Source organism: Rousettus aegyptiacus, unplaced genomic scaffold (genome assembly GCF_014176215.1).
Source record: "Rousettus aegyptiacus isolate mRouAeg1 unplaced genomic scaffold, mRouAeg1.p scaffold_m13_p_15, whole genome shotgun sequence".
Classification (NCBI taxonomy): domain Eukaryota; kingdom Metazoa; phylum Chordata; class Mammalia; order Chiroptera; family Pteropodidae; genus Rousettus; species Rousettus aegyptiacus.
The window spans coordinates 10,416,638-10,440,000 of record NW_023416290.1 but is presented as its reverse complement, the minus strand read 5'-3'; the positions used below and the strand labels follow the sequence as shown (position 1 = coordinate 10,440,000).

Below are 23,363 nucleotides of genomic sequence, written 5' to 3'. Positions count from 1 at the left end.
AAGAAATAGTTTTTTTTTTCCCCTCATGCTTTATAAATCATTCTGAATCGACAGATAATATATGTATTGCAAATGAAAATTAAGACCTGATTCTCCTCTTCGGGGAGTTGTCGATTGGAAGAAAATTCTCTTTTTTTTAATTAGGATCTCTGTAGATTTGTAGTTTGTCTTCATCTCCATTTCATTCTTTTGCTCTGCATAATGTAATAGCTTAGAATATTGAACCTAAAGACACATTTATGAAACATATTTTATAAAGGCAATTAGGTAATACGTTTTTTTTAATGTGTATATATACAGAAAAATTTTCTATCTACGAGTGAAACAGATCCATCTACTCTGGGAGTTTCTCTTCCTATTGGTGAGAGGTTATCTGCCAAGGTAGGTAGACAGGAGCAGTTTTTGTGTGTAGCAGTTTTATGAAGATCAAAACCATGAAAGAACATACTCCTGATTTAAATGCAAACAGATTACTTCATTTCCTGTACTTAAATATACGTATTTTTCAAAATCTGCAGAATCTCTAGTTGTGTTTTTTTTTTTTTTAAATCTCGAATATTACATTTGCCACCATGTAATGTGATATATTTCTTTACTATGTTGATGAGTTGAATATTCAGAATTCACTTTTTTCAGCATTGGTTCCTGGGCTATAAAGTTTATGCTCTATAGCAAATCGAGATGAGTGGATAAGAGAGCATACTGTGCTTTTATTTTATATAGGGTGAGGGTCTGGAACTATTCGAATGTGTATTTCTATCTTCACAAATACATGCACATACTCTTAAGAGGTTTCAATGGAAAATTACATTATAATATTTTATCATCTATGATAATTTTACCTTGTTATGTTTAAAATACAACAAGGATCATTCTTTAGCCTTGGGAAAGAAACAGTTAGCAACAGGTCTTTTGGGAGGGGTGGGGATTTGGGGCAGGAGATACCCCTGAGAAGGAAAGAAGGAAAGTAATATGGTAATGACAGACTTCCTGGCAAACACATTCATGTATTTACTAGTGGGTAAGATTTATGATGCTTTTGTCAGAGTACGCTTAGATTGTCTAGGATTGCCATTGGGTCAACCTAGAATCCATGGATCATGGGGCATGGGTCCTTGTACAGTGTCCTCAAGCTGTGTAACTACTGGAGTATAAAATGTTGAGATGCTTCGCAACCAAAGCAGCTTGCTTTTATTAGAGGCCTCTTGGTAATCTGGACCTAAGCCTCTACTTATATATATTTTAATGTGGCAGGAACGGGGAATTGCATCGATGGTTCATAACCTCCTCCTGCTTCTCTTTTGCCTTGCAACTACTCCTGTCCTTGAAGTCACTAGTAAAATTGATTCTGAGCAGGGTCTCTTGATTTGTATGAGTCTGTTTTGACTTTAAGGTACATTATCCTGAAGTTGAAGTTAACATTGCCTTTTGGTGTCTATTTTAAGGAAAGGTTGAAACTTGAACGCAACAAAGAATACAATCAATTTCTCAGGGGTAAGGAAGAATCCACTGAAAAGTTCAGACAGGAAGAAAAGAGTAATGAGGTATGTTTGCTTTTAAAGTAGATCTTTAATACCACTAATTAAGTGTTTTGTACTTACTTGAAATTGTTTTTTATGTGTTAGCTATTTCACTTGGTTTTTATGTAAATATTTTTAAAAATTAAGCCAAATTGAACCAAACACGGGACATTTAAACATTTAGTCATGCAAATAGTTTTATCTTATATTGAAGAACTTACTCTACCTTTTAACTAACATTGTGAGGCCAGATTTAATTTTAGAGATTGGTTTTAAGTGATTTTTGTTTATTTTTAAATGTTTTATACTGACAATTTTTAGCTATGTTTTTCCGAATTTTACGATGGTTGGTGTTAACAGGCTAAAAAATTTACCACCTTTTTATTCTTTGTGTTGAGAAAGAATTTAATTTGAACTATTTCAAAGCAATATTTGCCGAAATATGCTTAAAATATCTCCTGGGATAGGAATTACATTTAGTTTATCTTTTTATAGCTACTTTCCTATATTACTGTTTGCTGTTTATGATATTTATTAAGTTTTATTGAAGGATGGATTCCCTGAAGTTTCTAAAGATAAGATATATCTTATGGGTGATTAAGCTTTAGAATTGAGATAAGTAGACACTAAGCCTCATTTGAGGATTCGATTGCCTTTTAAGAAGTAGCACTTATTAAAATCTGTTTCTTTCTTTTTTTTTTTTTTTACTTGACCAGCACAAGAGTCAAAGAAATAAAAAACCTATTAATCAGGTTAAACCTGATTTACCTTCTCAAGTAAAAACATCTCACGAAAATTCAGAAGGTCCCAGGAGAGATGTCTTAACGCCTTCGGAGGCATACGAACAGCTTCTAAACCAAAGACGACTAGAGGAAGACAGGTATCGACAACTAGATGATGAAATTGAATTAAGGAATAGAAGAATTATTAAAAAAACTAATGAAGAAGTGGGCATTTCCAGTAAAAACCATCAAAGGTTTGCCAGCAGGGTTGACATTCCAGGTAGAAGATTTCACAGGTTTAATGAGGATTGTGATTTTGACGGACAGTGTTACAGACCAGACCAAGATCCTGAAGTAAGTGAAGAAATGGACGAGAGGTTTAGATATGAAAGTGATTTTGATAGAAGACCTTTGAGAGTATATACAAATAACAGGTATTTACAACTTCATTTTTATTTTCTTGCTTAATAGTACTGTTGTTACTTTTTATGATTGTATTAGGGAGAAGCAATTTCATTTCATTTCATTTACATATTTGATTAATTCTAAGATGCGCCATTAATTTATGTGCCACTGAGGGAACAAATAAAACACCCCAACTTGGGGAGAAAGGAACTCTGTCATAAAACTAGAACACCAAAAGGCTTCAACCCGTACGTACAATTAAATGGGAAATAAACTTTCCCACAGAGGGGGACAGACAAGAAACCTCCGTGTCTCAACCTCATTACTGAGTGGAGGGAGTAAAAACAGCTTCCCTGAGCATTCGAATGGTGAGCCAGTTCTGATCCAGGTTCGCAGTCAGCATTCATGCTGCCAGTTTTGTCCAGAAACACTCGAGGAGGGAATTCAGAGTTGTCTCACATCCCTAGTGCCCCTAAGCGACTGATTGGCAGGAGGAAAAATAACTTCTTTCTGAAATAACTCAACTTACCACCAGTTTGGTGGCTCTCCCAGTTTCAGAAATTAGAATGTGGGGAAAAAAGGACACCTTAAAATAGGTGAAAAACACTTTATTCCTTTAATGTTCCTATGCTCTAAGTTCGTTTACCATTATATATTGTTTTGTTTTTAAGTTACTTATTAAACATTTGAGTGAAATGGTACTAATTTTTTTTATCAGATTTTCAGATGCTTTTCAGTCCCTTTGGATGACTGTTTTTATAATACTGCTTGTGATTTTTGTCTGAATACTTAGAACTGGCTATGCTTTCACCTCACTTTTGATTTGGAGAAAGAAGAATGGCAGGGTCCCATATTCGTCACCGACTCGTTAACTTGGAAGAGTTAAATCTAAATTTTGAGCAGTAAATGGAATCTCTTTCACGTATTAGTCCAAATAGATTACTTTTTAATAATTTAGGAAATTTCTGAGATGCAGTGCTACATATTGAGTATTTTAATTATTAATAATAATACAAAGTTTTTATAGTTGTCTTCTACTTTTTATTCTGTAGCTGTTACATCCTCCTCACCCAAGCTTTTAAGTATTCACTCTGCTTTAGGTAATTTGAGTGAAGGATTAGAATTTTGCACTGCCAGTTATAGTTTATCTCTGATTTGAATTTAATTGTTTGTACTTCAAAAATGCTCCAAATCCTACAGTGTGTTATATTTGAAAATGTTTGTTTATATCGGAAAGTAATTAAAGGCCTCCTAAAGTAAAGGGTCTCTTGATTGGGGAACTGCAGGTGATTTAGGCTCTCGGTGCTGCCTCCTTTGTACTTTTCTTTCTTTAGAGGGCAGTGTAATGCAAACCTTTTAAGTGTGGAATTTCAAGAAAGAAACTTATTGCGATGGTTGTTTTGCTTTTTATATATTTTAATCTGTTACTTTTTGCAATTATACCCTGTGATGCTTTTATACATGAACTAACAAATGAATTTCAGCCTGTTCGAGAACTGTTTTATTTTCTTATGTATTCTGTAAAGAAAATGAACTCTTTCTATATTATTTTACCCAAGTAATATTTTCAGATTAGATTAAATATGAAGATGCGTGAGAATAATTCCTGTTTACATGTTCAAAGTTTTTAAAAAGATTTCTTCAAAATATAAATTATTATATGTGACTTTCATTTTGTTAATGCATATATCTCTAAATATAAGGTTTTTCACATGTCTCTTTATGGCAATTGAGGTTAAATTGAATTTCTGTATTTCAAACTTGTAGATTCCTTATTTCCAGCAAAAAAATATCGCATTGAACATTCAGTAGTTTTTATTTAGCAGGTGGAGTGGTGGATAGGAAAAATGACTATTTGTTAGTGAAAGAGACTAAAGAAATGTATAACTGCATTTGGTCTCTGCCTCTAATCATGTATTCTTAACATATTGTAATCTTAACTAGAATTTCTTGTCAAAAAATAATTATAACTGAGAAGTATAAAATTAATTTTCCTTCATTTTTCTGTTACCCTTGTTCTCTTTTTTTCTTCTAAAAGTCAGCGTGTTATAAATTATAGTTTTGAATTTTTGTAATTTTAGATTTTGGTATTTTGGGTCTCAGTTCTTTTCTAATTATCCTATAAACTTTTATATACCATAATATATTTTTTAATGAAACATTTTCCCTCCATTAAATATGGGACAGCTAAAGCCTAGAAATGATTTTACTTTCCTGAACTAATCATTACTCACTGGCAGTGTTTTTAATAGTTAACAAGGTGGTTAGCACTTTGCTTGACAGTTGCATTCTCTGTGTGCGTGTGTGTGTGTGTGCGCGCGCGTGTGTGTGTGTGTGTGTTTATACGTATTTACCAATTTAAGTAAAATTTATGTTTCAGGAACTTTCTAAAGTTGAATGTAATTACATGTCTTACAATACCTTGAAATTTGTAGGTACTTTTAAAATAGTCTTTATTATTTATTAACTTCAGCAATAGAGGTTAATATATTACCATATTATGTTTTTCTGAATAACCAATGTTAATGAGTAAAAGAAAGTTTTAGCATTAAAAAATGCAGTTTTTTAAGTTTTTATGTGATTAATACAGTTAGCATTTCTGTTTAACTTTCGATATTTGCTAGTTTGCTATCTTAACAGTCATTTAATAAAATTTTGTGATAGATAAAACTCCATCTGAAATTAGATGTGTATTAGCCACAGAGGTTTTTAGTGTAAGACATACTAAGAAGTGTATGTGTCTAACATGAAGACATAAATGAGGAGAAATGAGTTACTTAATTTGGTATTACCTTTTTTTCTGACAGTAGTTAATTTCATTTATCTTTGTAAGGACCATTTTAATATTTTACCCACTTTAACATGAAGTTGATATTAGAAAAATGCTGTTATTGAATTAAATATAAAAACAGGGAAAGAACTGAAAACAGTGAGAAAAATGGTGATACACAGTTAACAGATCAGTATTTTTCTTTAAATTTTTATAGTCTAGAGCATCCCTAATAGCAGAATTCACTCACGTTAGAGAAATTCTTTATGTGAAAACAAGTGGTGTAACCATTATTATGAATTGGATGACTTGTTTGATTCTGTGGTTTATTAAGAAAACAAGTTATTCATTATCTTTTAAGAGTTGTCCATTCACACTTAAGTTAGCTGAAAATACCTGTGGTTTTAAACAATTCGCTTTTCTTCTTTAAGACAGTAATTTTTTTAAAAAAAGATAAACGTGTTAATTTTTAGAGTAAACTGGGCCTCTAGCTTTGCCTGGTTTCTTTGGGCATCGAAACAATAGCCATAAAGTTATTGACCCATATCTTTAAGGAAATAGAAAAAGCTTTCTCTAGAAAGTTTAACATAACCTTTAACTTTTTTTTTGATGGTAGGATGGTAAAACTATTTTACAGTTAATCCCTCAATCAAATCTGATATGCTATGTCAAAGTAAGCAAATTTTTTCTTTTATGAGGTCTGCACCTTTCTGACAAAACCCGGTGGATTGAGGTGTGTGAAAAGTGAACGTATAGATTTAAAGCCATAGAATATTTAGATAGTTCTGGGGCAAAGAGATAGTTTTAATGTGGTACTGACTCTAAAGCCATAGCTAAATTGAAATGACTTCTCAGGGACAAACTTGACCTAAACTGAACCCTTGCATTTTGACTATAAATAGGCTGTTCATAGACATTTAGTGAGTTTATTACTTCTGGATGTTTCCATCTGTCAGTTGCCCCTTAATGTCGAGAGGATTGAAGAGATGGCAATGGTAAAACCACCGCTGGCTCTCACCAGTTATGGTCTTCAGAGGGGACTTCATTTGCCACAGGAAAGGTTTCTAAAATAATTGCAAGACCACCATGAAAACTGTTAAAGTGAGCTCACAGAGATAGCTCAGAGTGACTAAATGCTAAATTTATTAGAAATATGGAAGAAACTTTTAAGAAATGAAGAACATTCCATTATAATTATAGGGATAATTTAATAGAGGATAAGGTGGCTATCTTTTCAAACTATAATCTTGCTTCATAGTTTGTTAGATTCTGTTCTAGTTATTTTTTTAAGAGGTCATATTAGTAACTTATGGTCTCTATTTGTAATTAATAACTTTTTCATGACTTAATAAAGTAAGCACAGTCACAGCAGTCATTTCATAAAATTGAGTAGGATGCCTTAAGTTTTCGTTCTGTCCTTTTTAGTGAAATACATATCTCCATCCTTTTTTGGCCTCTTAAATATTTTCCAGTTTTGATTTTATTGTAATTATCAGAGACAGGGGACTTTTATAATTTTGTTAATTTTTTTTCTTTAGTGGAGGATACACCTTAAACTCTTTCATATGGGCTGTTCATTAAGAAATCTTGGTGATTTTACTGAAATTTAGCAGAGACCTTGACTTTATACATAAATAAAATCATTTCTTAAACTTCTTTAATTTAGAATGAACTTTGAAAATGTGCTTATGATATTTGCTTTATTAGAATATCTACGTATACTGAAGAACCTATAAAATATGTTTTAGGGTAGGTGCTTTGGGTCCAGCTGTATAAAGATAAGCTAGAACTCCAAGTCCAAATGTTTTTAGCCAATTTATCTGATAATGTAGGAAACCACAAGCTCTTTGATAAGTTTTAAAATTTTTGTATGTGTAAGTAGCCTTTAATTCTGGTTCTGATTTTTTTAAATTTATTTTTTAATTGAAGAAATGATTTAAATTTTTCCCCCATCTGCCTCCCCCCTCCTCCCACCCTCTGGTAACTACTAGTCCATTGTCCATGTCCCAAGTTATGTTGTTAAAATTTTATAACTTTTGATCTCTTTCTTTCTTTCTTTCTTTCTTTCTTTCTTTCTTTCTTTCTTTCTTTCTTTCTTTCTTTCTTTCTTTCTTTCTTTCTTTCTTATTCTTTAATGTCACCACATATTTGACCTCTTGTACCCCATTTACTTCCCCCCACCCCCCTAATTTTTCTGTATTTGAAAACTTCCATTGGTATAGACACTAGTGTACCATATCAACAAATTTACTTTTGTCTGTTGTATTGAGTTTGCAAGACCACTCCCATGTTTGAGGATTCTCTAGGAGGACTCACATGACTTTGTATATATAGTTATGTTCCTGGCTATGGGGCAAAGTTCGAAGAAAACCGGGCACAAGCTTCCAAGAGTTTTCTCCCAGTGAGTCATGCAGGACATGTTTAAATCCCTCCCGCAATGAATTGTGACAGCGTGGGTGAAATGCAGTCATTAGAGACTCTGTGCCCATGGTTTTCACTGGGGGCTGTTTGCATAGGCACTTTTTTCCTGGTGGTGCCAAAATTCCAGACTCCCAAGGTAGAGCAGAAGGTCAGCATAAACTGCATTGTTTATACAAGCAGTTGAGGCGCAGTGAGCCGGTCTCACTAGCCTGGGGATGGTGGGACCCATCCCAAAATCTGTGTTCCCAGGTGCTAGCGAAGGGCCAGCTGGGATCTTTCTAAGGATACGCATTCCTCGGCCTGCTCTGTTAACTCTTCTGCGTAACAGTCCGATTGCCCGATGTTATTAATTACAAACTTGAATTTGAGTTTATATTTACCTGTTCATGACACTGATGTGTCAGTTTAAAGGAGAGATTTGAGCACCTAGACTTTAGGTGTAAAACCAGCTGTGTTTTGATAAATCGAAATAAATTTGAAATTCTTTTTTGAAAGGGCTTGCGGAGGGTTCTTTTGTTTTAGGTGTGGATAAAAAATGGAAGCCATTTATGTCATGCCAGGTCATACATTATTAAGGTTATGATTTTGTTGTATAGTTTTTTCTCCACAGATGACATTGACAGTGGCTTGTGTGATGGAAACAAAGAATTTTATATGGTGGCTATGTGGAGAGTGAGAAGTTCTTTTCTTCTGAAAATTGCCATTTTTCTTAATGTGATAATGAAATTCACCTAAAATATTGAAAAATGTTTTAACAGCCATATTTTGTTATAATAGTCCTCCTTAGAGACAGTATAGTTTAATTGTGTAGGAAGTAAGACTTATGAAATGGTGATTTTCATGAATGCTGATAGATGTTAGTGTAAGCAATCATGTTTCTCTGGTATGAGAAAATAAGCTAAAAAAATCAATGTTTGCCAAATGGAAAAAAAAGATTAATTGAAAAAACATTTTTAAAAATTATTTTCTGAGAAGGATTTTTAAGACGGAAATAAAAAACATTCTAACCTTTTTTTGTTGTTACGACCTTGTAAGTAAATTATCATTTTCTGCCCATGCATCAGCCTGTTTGTTTATAATGTTTTCTATGTCCTTGTTGCTAATATTTATTCTTTCATGTGATTGACACTGTTAGCAAATGTAATGACTTTGCTTCATTTGATTTAATTAAATGGTAAGTGTGCTGCAACATTTTTACGTTAAAAAGATTTGTATATGTGGTGAAATAATTCCCAGAATCAATGAATTTTGATTAAAAAAGTGATCTCATTTTGAAATTTGACGATAATTGTCATGACGGCAGGACTATGCCCACGTGCCCTGTGCCTAGAACAGTGCTTGGCACGGACTAGGTGTGCAGTGGATATTCTCTGCATAAGGGAGTGATGAAAAAGTCTTAGTATATGCATAGTTTTTAAATTTTAAATTTGTAAGTTATCTTGAAATAATTTATAAAAGCCTTTTTTTGTTTTAAAGATTACTAAATCCAAGCTGTCAGATTCTCTTAGTAACCAGCAGATCATACTTAAATCTCATTTGAATTAACTTTAGAATGTGTTTACAGTAAAACTTCATTGTAACACTCTGTTCCCTTTAATATTTCCGACATTAAATGTAAAAATACCAAAGAGAAGGTCCACTGTATATGGAACAAGCTCTATAAGTTAATGTGTTTTTAAGGACGTACGGGAACAGACAAGGGAATGCGCCTGCTATGGAGTATGGTGATGATGTCACAGAACGGTCAAACATACGAATTTCATCTGCTGGAGGTAAAAGGTAGAGTATGTAACATGAATTCTACCCTTCAGTCATTACATTGTGAAATGGCACCTGCTAAATTTAAACGGGCTTGCTGACAAAGTAGAAAGGTATAGTATATTAGCAGCCTTCCTTATTACTGACAGAGGACTTAAAAGGAAAATAATGGAGGGGTGGAGTTGTGTTAGGTGAAACTCTATAGTACTTTACAGCATTTTTTGAAAGAAGACATTTTGAGTATGAAGCATGCCAAGGTGTTCTGAATAAGTTCCTCTCATTATAAAGTGTATAAATTTGTTTCAAGTAATAAAAGGAGAAATAAGCATATAATGTAATGGACTAAAAATCAGTTTAAAATATCTTGGAATTATGGGAGTGTTGTAACTTGACTAGAAATTAATTGAAAATATTCCTGCAATGTAAGTTTTTCTTTTAAAACTTTATTTTTGATTTTCAGCTTATTGAGTAGATAACTTTTACGCTTAATGTTGTAAAATTAGTGCTCATACATAATTCTGTCATTGAAAAGAATGGAAATTGTATGTATTTTACATTCATGTTCTCTTTCTATTTAAAGTTTTTATTGTTTTGTTGGCTTTCATGTGTCACAGGCAAGGATAAACAGTTCTGAATCTATAGTGTATAAAGAAGACACTGTCATGTGTCAGGTGGCAATTTTCTTTGAAGAAAAGATATTTATAAAAGTGCATGAGATAGGAGATTTTGCTGTTTGGGTCTAAATAATGAAGGTTTCTGTGAAGGAGTGGTCTTTCCTGGAAGGAGTCTTTTAGGGGTGAACTTTCTTATAAGTGTGTGCATAGATACCACCTTTCTTTTTTTAGGATTTATATGTACTTATATTCATTTTCTTTATTGGGGTAAATTCTTATTTATAAAAATGCTTTTATTGGCAATCTAAAAGCAGTCCAAAGAAAAAGGTAATATATTTATAGAGCCTGAGTACATTGGAGTCCCACCATATAAAGAGATACAATGTTATGATTTTACACTAATTTTAAAAATATGTAACTATTAGAGTATCCATAGTACTTGGAAAGGCCAATAACTCATACTACATTTTACTCTAAATTTTTGTTTCCTGAAAATTACTCGATTTCCAATTGTTTTTGTTTTTGTTATAGGACTCAAGACAACGATTCATCCAAATCAACTAACCAATACATCTGTAGTCCTTTTGCGGGGATGCTCTTTGGTACGTGCAAAACTTCCAGTTGATTAGACTTTTGCAAAGTGTTTTATAAAAGTCCTTTGGTGAGAACTCAGTGTTGTAATTAATACTACTCATGCTAATAGAGAATGTTTACTAGCACTTAGTTTATGCTAGGTACTATGCTAAGCGTTTAACATGTGTTATATAGCTCTATCTAAAGCTAAATAACTTATTTAGTGATGAGTTTTTCAGTAGATGATAAGTGAATTATTAATTGCAGTAGTAAGCTTTTAATTTTGTATTTCATTAGCACTTCGTTATAATGTGGCTATTTCTTATGTTCTGTTTTATATGTGATAGTTTTTTTTCTTCATTCTTCTTTGGCTAGCAAATTGCCTTACGTTTTAGTTTAATTCTCCTGAAGTAAAGCTTTTTTATTTTTGATAATTATCTTTTCCCATGTTCTTTCCTTGTGGTTTCTGAGGTGTTTTGCTCCAATCATGATCAGAATCCCACATTTTCTCTTTATCAGAAATGAAGGACATTGCTTAAGATAAGCATGTTGGTTTGCTTTCTTGTCACAGTTTAATTTCAGAACCACTGTGAAGAAAGCCTTGTTCCCTTGTGTAACTCTAAGTAGAAAAGAGGTCATCTTCTCTGTGTAAAAGCGATTAGAAAAAATTACCTGAAATTTGGTTTCATTGAAGTGTATGAGCAAATTGGATAACATTTAGGTTCATTCGACCTGAAAGCAGTCAGAAATTCAAATCTTGGTTTAGAGATATATAATTTAAATGATATTCTCAGATATCTGTTTCTTTGAAAAGACTATTGGGAGCAAAATGAAATAGCACCTATTATTTTATTCTAGTGTAATCTCTTTAAGTGAGAATTGATGAATTTAACCTATCAGTAGGTCCAAGGAAAAGCTTCATTCTGATGATATATTTTGTTAAACATGACAAAAATTGGAGAAATGGCTTTTTGTGTTGAAAATCCACTGAAATAATTTTATCAATAAATGGAAATTTTAAAGATGAGTGGCATGAGCTCATCATTTGTACAATGCAGGAATTATAGATGACTATTTGGTGACATAATAGACTTAATGTTTGAAACAAACCATTGGAATCATTTACTCCAGCGATTGATCACGGTTGTCCCCCCCAGGTTGTGTCTGCACTTACCTGTAGGAAGCTTACTCTGCAGAGGCAGCACGTCCCATCTGGAGGTGGCTCTCCGGTTGTCATAATAGTCTCATTTCAGTTGAACTGAACTTTGTCTTCCTATAATTTCGCTCCATGGACGTCATCTGGAGCCCTTAGCTTTATTTAAAAACTTGACAGTTGACTGCTTAGAACAAAAATAATGCATTGTGGGGTTTATAACAGAATCGTCGTTATTTAGAAGTACGTTTTTAAATTTCTTTGTGCTGTTGATTGCTTATTTAATTCCCCTCTAGGCCAAGTAAATAATTTGTATCATTTGAATTATTTCAAATTCGAATTTTTAAAATAATTTTTAATGGCTCAGAATATTGTCTATCTTGATACCTGTTGAGTGTGTACTTGAACGGATGTGCATTGTGTGGTGGTTGAGTGTAGTGTCGCTTGGTAGTAATGTTTGTCTTATACATCCTTGATGATTTTTACTTGTTCTACCAATTGCTTAGAATTATTAAATTCTCTGACCACCTGCCCTAGGGGTTCACTGAGAACTCCGTACTAACTAACTTGAGCTTGAAATTTTTCTCCACTCTGCTTGAGGTCTGAGAATTGTCCAGTTTACGTATCCTCCATAGTTTTTTTTTGCCCAACCTAATAGAATTTCACTCTGTGCATGTACAAAATTGTGCAAAATCAGAAGGGACCCTTCTATGGGTCTAAAGCTCTTTTATACTTCTTTTTCAGTTTTGCCCTAAACTTTCAGCCATTTCTAGTCTCCTTGAATTTTGATCTTTTATCTGCTCAATTAAGTTCAGTTTCCCAGCTTCGTTTGGGTTCTCCTTCCCTGTACCCTGCAGTCTGGAACTTGCATTCAGGCAGAAAGGGTGGTACTTAAAGGGCTCAGCTCATTTATCTTTCTTCCCTCAGGTATTATAGTCCTGTGCTGCCTGATGTCCAGTATCTGAAAGAGTTATTTCATATATTTTGCCTAGTGTTACTTATTTTTTTATGGTGGGAGGTTAAGTTCTCTTCATCATGATCAGAAGCAGAATGGACCTGTCTACTTTGATTGTAACACATTATTGATTAACCTTAATTTAAATCACGTTTGCCCTGGGGGAGCTTCGCCATTGCTGACATCTATGCTTAATGGACAAACTCAGATGCTATATGTCCACTGATGGGTGGGAGACTAATAATGAAGGTAGCAGAGAAACAGGTACAGTTGCACTTTTGATATCTTGTGATTTGTTAGTGTTCCAGATTATACGTATCTAGATTAAGAGGTTCTTTTGTGTCATTAACATATATACAATAATAATGTGTGGATCTAAAATGTTTGCACAACTGGATTTTCACATGAGTGATACTAGGGTGAGAGATTTATTATTTTTTTCCTATAGAATTGAGGTACCCATCGAAGTTTTTTGGGCAGGACACCAGTGTGATTAATGTTATATTTTAAGACGATCTTACGTAGTGTGCTGGATTGAAGCAGGGAGAAAGGGAGTTCCTGAGACTAGTAGGGGGTTATTGTTGCAGTCCTGGTGAAATGTGGAGTGTTCCCACCCAAGATTAAGGCTGTGAGACTAGGAAAGAGGGTCCTCACGTGGAGTACGAGAAGATGAGCAGTCAGTCACAGTGAGGTTGTGTGGCTTGATTATCCGAGCCATTAGCAGAGAACAAAGAGGGGCAATTGATTTTGAGACATTCATTTTGGACCTACTTGTTCAATTTATGGGGCTTTTGGGAGGTGTCAGTGGAGATGTTATCCTGGTCATTGGAAACACGAGGATGGGGATGAGAGTGTCTTATTTCAGAAGGTTTTTGACTAAATGTAGAGGTTTGGGAAGGATTAATCTGTTTTGTATTTGATACTCAGTAGATAGTCATAAATTGTAAAAATTATTGAAGAGGTAATGATGTACATGATTTTACTTTATTTCCTGCTTATGCAATACTTACTCTTCGATACAGTTATTAAGAGTTAAGGTTTAAAAAATTTGAGTTTCTTAGTCACATATGTACTTGAGTTAAGACTGCATTATTTTTACTTCTTAGGAGGTGAAGATCGAGAAACTATTCAGAGAAGGAAAGAAAAATATAGACAAGAACTATTGGAACAAATGGCTGAACAACAGAAGAACAAAAGACGGTAATGAAAGGTTTGCATTTAAAAAGAGATGTTTTGAATTTAAAATGCATTTGTATAAAATGACATGGTGGTAACTATTATATAGTAAAGTAAGGGGATGTTTTTTCTCAAATGGTTTTGTATTTGTAAATCACTTCAATCTCAACCTGCACGTTGTAAGTTAAAAGTAATAAATACTATGAGAGTGTTCATTTTCTTTGTCATAGATAACAAATGAGACTATATATTTAAAGCAGGCCTTTTACATATCTGCGTTGATTTCTTCAGTTATTCTTTTAGGGTGACATGTTATCTACTTGCCCACTATATTATCCCACATATAGTAAGAAATACAAAATAAAAGTATTTTATCTTTTAAAAGTGTAAAATGGCACACACATATATACAGTATAAAATAATCACTGATAAATCTACAGATATTTATATTGTATAAAAGTCTCAGTGTTTATAATCTTGTAGAAATACCTGTGAAACATTAATACAGTTTAAAATTAGGAATAGCTATCTTGATTGTGGAGAGTTTGAGACCTATCATTTTTAGTTTCTTCTCTCAGAGGAAGCCAGTATCTACTGTGCGATATTAGCCTTTGTTAACATATTCTTAAAACTCTTATTAGAAAGTATGATATTTTAAATTTTTACCCTTCTTTTTGCTAACTGAAAACATACATGTACCCTAAAAGAACGTTATTTGTTTCACAAAATGAAGATTTTGTTTTACTTCTGTACATTATTCTGTGTGAATGCTTAGGCTTTGAAGTACCCCAGGGACTGGTTTAGAGGTACTTATTCCAAGTCAGTTTATGTGTGAAACCTAGTTTACTTAGCACCAAATCAGAACATTTATTTTTCAGAATTATTTAAGAATTTACTATCACTTAAAGGAATTATTCTTTTTTGGAGGTGTAATTGCATGGACTTTTTGTATGTTTGTTTCAGTAATGATAATGATTTCGATGGTGTTTACTGTAACTTTTTAATATATAAAACTTTGATTTTGTTTAGAGAAAAAGATTTGGAACTCAGGGTCGCAGCTTCTGGAGCACAAGACCCTGAGAAATCGGTAAGTGTTCTTGGCGTCTTTTAATGTTCAGTCTCTCGTTCACATGCCTCACACGCGGCAGCAGGTGGAGGGAGAGAGAAGACATTGGGGGAATGGAAGAGGGACCAGCGTGAACAGTAATAAACTAAACTCGTTCGTGTCCCCGAACCAATTTTTTTGTTTTCATATGTGCATCATTTTTTGTTTTGTTTTGTTCTTTTCAAATTAGTCCTTTCTACTATGTTCACATGTACTATTCCATGGGAAAGTTATCTTTTAATTCATAATGGATGTGACTATTGTCTTTGAGAATGTCTTGACCACTTAGATTGGTTTCCAAAGAAACTAAAATCCTTAATTCTAGTCTTTAAGCATTTTAGTAATTTTTATTTAATGTAAAACTAAAAAGGTAATAACCTTATTCTTTAATTTTTCAATTCTCATCATTAAGTGGAATGAATTACTCACATCATTGCAGTTAAGTAAGGACAAGGTAATTTATTGCTCTGCTCAAAGTGTACTTTTTCTATAGATATGTAGAATTTAATTTGCTAAGGGCAAGTTTTAGTTTCATCTTTGATGACTAAGAAACTGTAATTTCATTAAAAAGTTCATTCTTAAAAAGAATACAGCAACTTAAAGTTATCCAACTTTAGGCAACTTTGAATTTCCTCACTAATGCTAAGTGTATAACCTGTGAGTTACCTGTTTTAAAAAGTTTAATACTATACCAGCATCACTCTCAAGTGTGATTTTTGACTACTCATAGAGTAAAATTTTTAGATTAATCTGAGAAATCATTCCTGGGAAAGAAAAACATGGCTGGAAAACAAAGGTAAATTCCAAAGTTGAATATATTTTCTTCTCTCAATAAAAACCCTTTGAAATAGTTTTCATAATCAAAACTAATTTTTTAATTTTGAACTTTTTAATGTAATATGGTGGCATTATAAACCTCGGATCTATAGTTACATTAGTGTTTGAGAAACCTTATTTATGTTTGAATGAAACATTCTTTAGAAAGTATCAAGTTGCTTTATGAGAATAAATAAATAAAAATATTAGACACAATCGTTATCTATTACTTTTAGGGTGACTTTTGATGTGCAAATCTTAGAAAAGGGCACATAAATGATGTTCTAGAGAAGAGTTAGCAAAGTATAGCCTTTGGCCAAATCCAGTTGCTGCCAATTTTTGTAAATAAAGTTTTATTGCAGCACACCGCTGCTCATTTGTTTACATATTGTTTTGGGCTGCTTTAGCACTGTGGCTGAGTCAAGTAGTATGGCCTGCAAAAGCCTGATATAATATTTACTATCTGGCTCTTTACAGAAAACGTTTGCTTACTCTGCCGCAGAATACTTTAACATCAGAAATGGCAGTTGGATAGAAAAGCAGCATAGTGTTTAGTGTTATGGTATAATAAAGAGTTTTATATTTAGAATTAATATCTGGCTCCAGACTGCTTGATTATTAATTATTGGAAAGACGTTAGGTGACTTATATACTTTCAGGGAGCCTCAGTTATTCAATTTATAAAATAAGAGTTTAGATCTTCAAAATCTTTTATAGCTGTAGAATTCTGTTTTTCTGTGACTAAAGTGTCTGCTGGCAATCTGGGATAGAGTCTTTTGAGGTCCCTTCCACCTTTTAATTTCTGGTTCTGTGTGACAAACAGATTTTTTCTTTATTTTAGCCCGATAGACTAAAGCAGTTTAGTGTGGCACCGCGACACTTTGAAGAAATGATACCACCTGAAAGACCCAGAGTAGCTTTCCAGACACCTCTCCCTCCCTTGTCCGCCCCGTCCGCCCCTCCCGTCCCACCAGCCCTCTCCATCCCACCTCAGAACGAAGACCTGCACAGTGGACTCAGCAGCACCCTTGGTGAAATGGTGGCTCCCAGGTGCTTGTTTAAAATGTTTTATGTTTGGGAATTAGGTAAGGTATCGCTATGCTTTACATTTAGGAGGACTTGCTGAAGCAGATGATGTTCACCTTCAGAGATTTTTGTACAGTTAACGACTTTTGTCAGATAATTTCTCTTGAAATCTGTTTTCATTGTTGGCCTTTTCTGTATTACAGAAACAAGGGAAATCCTTCTAACATTCTTTTATTTAAAGATGCTTTAGTAGTTTTAGAATGCATAAGTACACGTATTTAGTTTTAGGTCATATTTTTGAATATTTTTAATACCTTTTAACATAGCAAAGATATGTTTTCTTCAATTTTGTAATTCCACTTGGCAAACATTGAATAATTCCTTCAGTTTATGCAGAAAAAGTTTCTAGTGTGGCTCTTTTATATACCTTACTTCACTTTAACTTCTGTTTCCTTTAACTCTTTCTCTGATTATTTACGGGCTATGCAACTCACATACCTAAAATGAAAACTGTTGAGATTATGACACCTGTAATTTAGGTATTACATGAAGATTTTATTTCTGTTGGTAAAGGGCCTCCTGCTGTGCTAGACTATACGTATGGAAAATCCTGTTAACACTGATACCTTCTGAGCTGCTCTTTCTTCTCTTAGCAGGACTTCAACTTATTTTTTGCTTGCTATTAATGTACTAATTATAGGAGTGTCTTTACTCAGTGATGTCCTCTGGGCTATACTTTCTTCCAGTCTTTTATTTACTACTTGGTCTTTTATTTACTAACAAATTGTAGGACTTTTGTTTACTGTATTTATCAGGTGTTTTGTTTGTTTCATCCAGTGGCTCCCTGACTCAAGAGGCTAGGTGAGATTGGAATTACAGAGCATGGTATGATGGTCTCAGCATTGGTTTAGGGATCAAAATGGTTGACTTCCTTGTCTGGATTTTGGGCAAACCACAACTTCATTGAACTTCAATTTTCTCATTTGTAAAAGTGGAATAGTAATATATTTTCTTTATCTGCAATTACAGGTTTGTTGTGAGGATTAAATCTTAAATTTCTGTAAAAGTGTAAGATTTAGTGATATTAACATTTTTTCTTAGCAATTTTTCAACTGCTTGTTTATGTATCTGTGGAGAGAGGTTAGTAAGGTTAGACACACTGAGTGACTAGTAAATGTGAAAATTTCACTACTGAAGAGAACTTTAATGCCATCTTAGCTCCGCAGGATTATTTTGAAGTATACACAAGGGAGAACATATTAAGATACACTTAAAAAGGTCAAACTTTCTAGGATGCCCCCTTTCTATTTCTGTTCATCTAAATGAATTTAGCTTTTTCATTTTCATTATTGGAAAATATTGCCTTGGTGGAAATAGTGATATTTTCTAATCAGTAATGAAGTGCTGAAGTTAAAGTTTTTACTTTATGAAATACTAAAAATTATGTCATACTTTACTGTTGATATATAAGTGGTATCCTTTTCACATACGGTTAACCTCCTTTGAGAAAACAGTACATTTTTAGAGTTAAAGAAAATGCACCTCTTCCCCTAGCCAGATGAAACCATTCGGAATCCTGTTTTGTTCCCCTTTGCCTTTTCCTGAACTGCCTGCCCTTCCTCTGTGATTAACTCGCTCTAGCCGCCGGCTGAAGCGCCGCCTCTTCCAGAAGGCCTCTGTCACGCTCTCCTCGCCTGCGTGCTTTGATGGCCCCGATCCGTGTTCCTCTAGCACTCTGCGTCTGCTTGTATGGTTTCATTTACTACTCTTTGCTGTAATTGTCTGTTTATTTCTGTCGTATTCCTGAGACACAGGGATAGTGGAATATGACTAGTTGTTTGAATAAAATCTGAAGTTTTTGTCTTATGTAAGTGTCATAGCTTTTTCTAAAGCAGCAATTAGATTTTGAGTAATAGTTTTGAAAAAATATCTTGATTAAAAAAACTGCAATGAAATATGAGAAGAGTTTTTCCAATTTTCTTTTTCATATAGGGTTGCACCTCTGCCTCCACCTCCCATCCTACCACCTTTGGCTACGAGCTATCGAACTCCCTATGATGATGCGTACTATTTTTATGGAGCCAGGAATACTTTGAATCCCAGTCTGGCTTACTGTAAGTTATCTATAGGGTAAACATTTTTTCCCAGTGATTCAGTCAGGAAAATTGTGTTTTTGTGCAACCAAAAATATATAAATGAGAAAAGCGTAGCTTTACTTAATTTAAATATTATACATTTATTGATTTAATAAATACCCCCTTTTAAAACTCAGTTATATTTCATAGTTATTTCCTTTTTATCTAGATTTAAGAAATAATTATATTGTGTTTTCTTGCAGTTTTCTTTGTTAACTCCTAACTCAAAATGAAATAGAGATTTTTTTCCTTAGGGTAACATGTTCAGTTATGTGACTTTCTTTTAGAGATGAATGTTATTAAATGGATACTGTGGCATAAATGCTTGTTATTTTTTTTAAGATGGTTCAGGAATGATGGGAGTACAGCCTGCAGCTTATGTCAGTGCACCTGCCGCCCCCCAGCCAGCACAACCTCTTATGTAAGTCGTTAGTTACAAGACAATAATGATTATTGTCTTCCGTAGAACCTGTATTACTCAACTCATTCTTTTTCTCTGAAGGTGTAACTTATTTTAATTTGTAGTTACTGCATAACCAGCATATTTAAAGTATTGCTTTCAAATGAACGTTTCGTAGCAAGCACATCTTAAAATTAAGAATAACTTCACTTTCTCTCTTTAGAAAAGTCATGCATGCATATTATTGATAAATAAGAATATAAACAAACGAGCAGAAATTGGAATTGCCTAAAGTCTCATTCATCCAGAGATAGACATATCTAAATATGCTTTCAGGAAATCTTTCTATGTACACACACACACTCATAAAAATACACACCAAAATGATATTATATTGTTATTGTATGTGCTGTTCTATAACCTGCTTTTAAAATTAATAGTATATCATAAACAGTTTTTTTCATGTCAGTGTACTTCTAGAGTGTCATTTTTTTTTTTTTCTAACTGAACTTTTTATTTAGAGATAATTATAGAGTCCCATGGTGGAATCATTAAAAATAATAATAGAGATATCTCGTGTACCCTTTACCCAGTTTCTGCCCTTGCTAACATCTTGCAAAACTGTGGTACAATATCACAACCCAGATGTACTGCTTAGGATCCAGTCAAGAGGTAGAACCCTTTCCTGTCACAAGGATTCCTCATGGCGGTACTATTCATAGACGTACCTAGTTCCTTCCTGCCCTGCCTCCCTCCTTGACACTGACAACACCTTTTCTGTTCTCTGTTTCTATATAATTTTAAGAATGTTAAATAAATAGAATCATTTAATATGTAACTTTTTGGGGTTAAATTTTTTTTTAAATTTTCAATTACAGTTGGCATGCAATATTAATTTCAGATGTACAACATAATGATTAGACATATATAATTTACAAAGTGATCACCCTGAAAAATCTAGTATTCATCTGAGACCATACACAGTTAGTACAGTGTCATCGACTATATTCCTTATGCTATACTTCACATCCCCATGACTGTTTTGGGTATTTGAAGAAACCTAAAAACACCACTTCGAAGAGATATGTGAATCCATATGTTCATTGCTGCACTATTTATAGTAGCCAAGATATGAGGGCAACTTGGGTGTCCATCAATGGACGGATGGGTAAACAGGAGGTGGGACATATATACAGGGGAATATTACTCAGCTGTTAGAAAGAATGAAATCTTGCCATCTGCAACCACATGAATGGACCTATGGGGTGTTGTGCTGAGTGGAGTTAGTCAGAGAAAGACATGTGTCATATTATTTCACTTACATATGAAATCTAAAGAACAAAATAAACAAAATGGAACAAATTCATAGATATAGATGGTTACCAGACCCAGGGGTGGGAGGGTTGGGGAGTAGATGAAAAAGGAGGAAGGGATTAAAGAGTTACCTTTGAAATCAGCAAAATTCTTTGGAGATTCATCCAGGTTGTCTTATGTATAAATAGTTCATTTGTTCTTATTGCCGAGTAGAGTTCCATGGTATGGATGTACCACAGTGTATTAAACCATTCACCCGTTGAAGGCCATCTAAGTTATTATGCATAGAGCTACTATAATAAACATTTGTATTTAGGTTTTTGCATAAACATAGCCTTCGTTTCTTTAGCATAATTGCCCAGGAGTGTTATTGTTGGATTGTATAGTAGTTACAAGTTTCATTTTGTAGGAAACTATCAAAGCGTTTTCAGAAAGACTCTTTCAGCACTATATTAAGAATTTGGTTTCTTTCATATTTTCACCAGCATTTGATGTTGTGGCTCTTGTTTATACCGTTCCGATAGGTGTTTAGTGTTATATCATTGGGGTTTTGTTTACATTTTCATAATGATAATGATGTCAAACATCTTTTCATGCGTTTATTGCCATCTATAAATCATCGGTGAAACGTCTCTTGATGTCTTTTGCACGTTTTCTAATAGGTTTTATTTGTTTTAACTACTGAACTTCGAGATTTTTTTTAATATATATCTTTAATATACATTAAATGTTATATATATATGTATATAGTTCTTTGTCAGATACACGATTTGCAAATTTTTTCTGTCAGTATAAAGCTTGTCTTTTTATTTTTGCAGGGTCTTTCGTATCGTAAAAGTTTTAAATTTTGATCAAGTTCAGTATATCAGTTTTTCCTTTTATAGATCATGTTTTCAATATCAAGTTTAGGTACTCTTTCCTAGGCTTAAATTCCAAAAATTTTTTTCCTGTTCCCCTCCCCTTAAAAGTTTTGTAATTTTACATTTAGGTTTATGATCCATTTCAAGTTAATTTTTAGATAAAATATGAGACTTAGATCAAAGGTCCTTTTGTTTTTTGGTCTATAGATGTCTTCGGCTCCCAGCACCATTTGCTAATAAGATTATTTTTCCTCTCTTGACTTGCTTTGCACCTTTGTCAAATCATTTGGTAGTATTTGTATGGGTCTGTTTCTGGGATTTTCTTTTCCTTTCCATTTATTTATGTGTCAGTCCTTATGGCGATAGCACTTGATTATTGTAGTGCTGAAATTTTTTTTTCTTTTCCAAGGTTGTTTTGGCTATTCTAGGTCCTTTGCACTGCCATGTGAATTTTAGGATTAGCTTGCCAATTTCTGCAAAAAAAGCAGTTGAGATCTTGATAGAAATTATATATCATCCATAGATCTGTTTAGTCAGTATTACCATCTTAATTTTTTTGTTATTTTTTGTGTGTGTGGTAAAATACACATAAAATTTACCATTTAAAGCACTTTTCGTGTATAGTTTAGCGGCGTTAAGTACGTTCATATTGTTGTGCAACTCTCCATTTCCAGAACTCTTTTTGTCTTGTGAAACTGAAACTCCGTACCTGTTAAATGACGTCTCTCTAGTCTCGCTTTCCCTGGGCCCTGGCAGCCAGGATTCTGCGTCCTGTGTCTTTGAATCTGACTGACTTAGGCATCTCTAAAACTGGAATATACAGTATTTGTCTTTTTGTGTCTGTTATTGTACTTACCATTATGTTCTCAAGGTTCATCCATGTTGTAACATGTGACAGGATTTCCTTTTTAAAAGCTGATACTCTGTTGTATGGATATATACCACATTTTCTTTATTCACTTGTCCATTACTTTCAAAGACACTCTAGGAAGGAATTCAGAAGATAACGAAAGATACCATCAATCTGTTGAGATTATTCTATGTTTAGCAATGTTATTTTTCATAAATTAGATTGAATTTAAAATATTTTAAGAGAAACAACTGAAATTAGCAGACCCCAAGTAAACGAAATTCTGAATTCAGAAGGAAGGAGTTCGTAAAGGGAAGGTCTTGAGTTACACAAAGGAGTGGAAGGAAAAAGTGGTAAATACATGGATGGAATTAAAGAAATATTTATGCAAAATTATGATGGGTTTAAAAGTAAGTAAAATTAAGAATAATAGGAATAGCATATAATTTGGAAAGGGTTAAAAGGAGAAGTTAGTGAGTTTAAAAATCTTTGTATCTTGAGAAGATAATAAACATTTCAGTTAGTTTTAGTCTTTGATAAGTATAGACATTATATTTCTAGAGTAACCACATAAAGTACATGGACAAAGGTGCAACTTTCTAACGCCCTAGAGGGAAAAAAATCATAAAGGAAAAAAAAAACAACAGATTTAAGGAGACTGTTTAACCTGATTATAAGTCAAAATTAAATGGCAAATTTAAATGGTTAAGAATCTACTTCAAGGAGAACTCTTTTCATACTGGATACAAAAGCAAAATCCAGGTACATGTTACTTATATAAGTGTAGAAA

The 23,363-nt window shown here is 33.4% G+C and overlaps 1 protein-coding gene across 6 annotated transcripts in view; it reads left to right on the top strand.

Moving 5' to 3' along the window:
- Window positions 1-23,363, top strand: part of CSPP1 (centrosome and spindle pole associated protein 1) — a 141,718-nt gene that overhangs the window by 75,307 nt on the left and 43,048 nt on the right. For 4 of the 6 annotated variants that reach the window (XM_036233280.1, XM_036233281.1, XM_036233282.1 and 1 more), the window contains 10 exons: window positions 301-381; window positions 1,446-1,544; window positions 2,237-2,676; window positions 9,519-9,617; window positions 10,742-10,812; window positions 13,998-14,091; window positions 15,097-15,154; window positions 16,830-17,038; window positions 19,007-19,128; window positions 19,492-19,570. In XM_036233280.1, coding sequence (XP_036089173.1) covers window positions 301-381; window positions 1,446-1,544; window positions 2,237-2,676; window positions 9,519-9,617; window positions 10,742-10,812; window positions 13,998-14,091; window positions 15,097-15,154; window positions 16,830-17,038; window positions 19,007-19,128; window positions 19,492-19,570 — 1,352 coding nt within the window. The remainder of the gene's footprint in view (window positions 1-300; window positions 382-1,445; window positions 1,545-2,236; window positions 2,677-9,518; window positions 9,618-10,741; window positions 10,813-13,997; window positions 14,092-15,096; window positions 15,155-16,829; window positions 17,039-19,006; window positions 19,129-19,491; window positions 19,571-23,363) is intronic. The other 2 variants (XM_036233284.1, XM_036233283.1) reach the window with 2 other exon arrangements.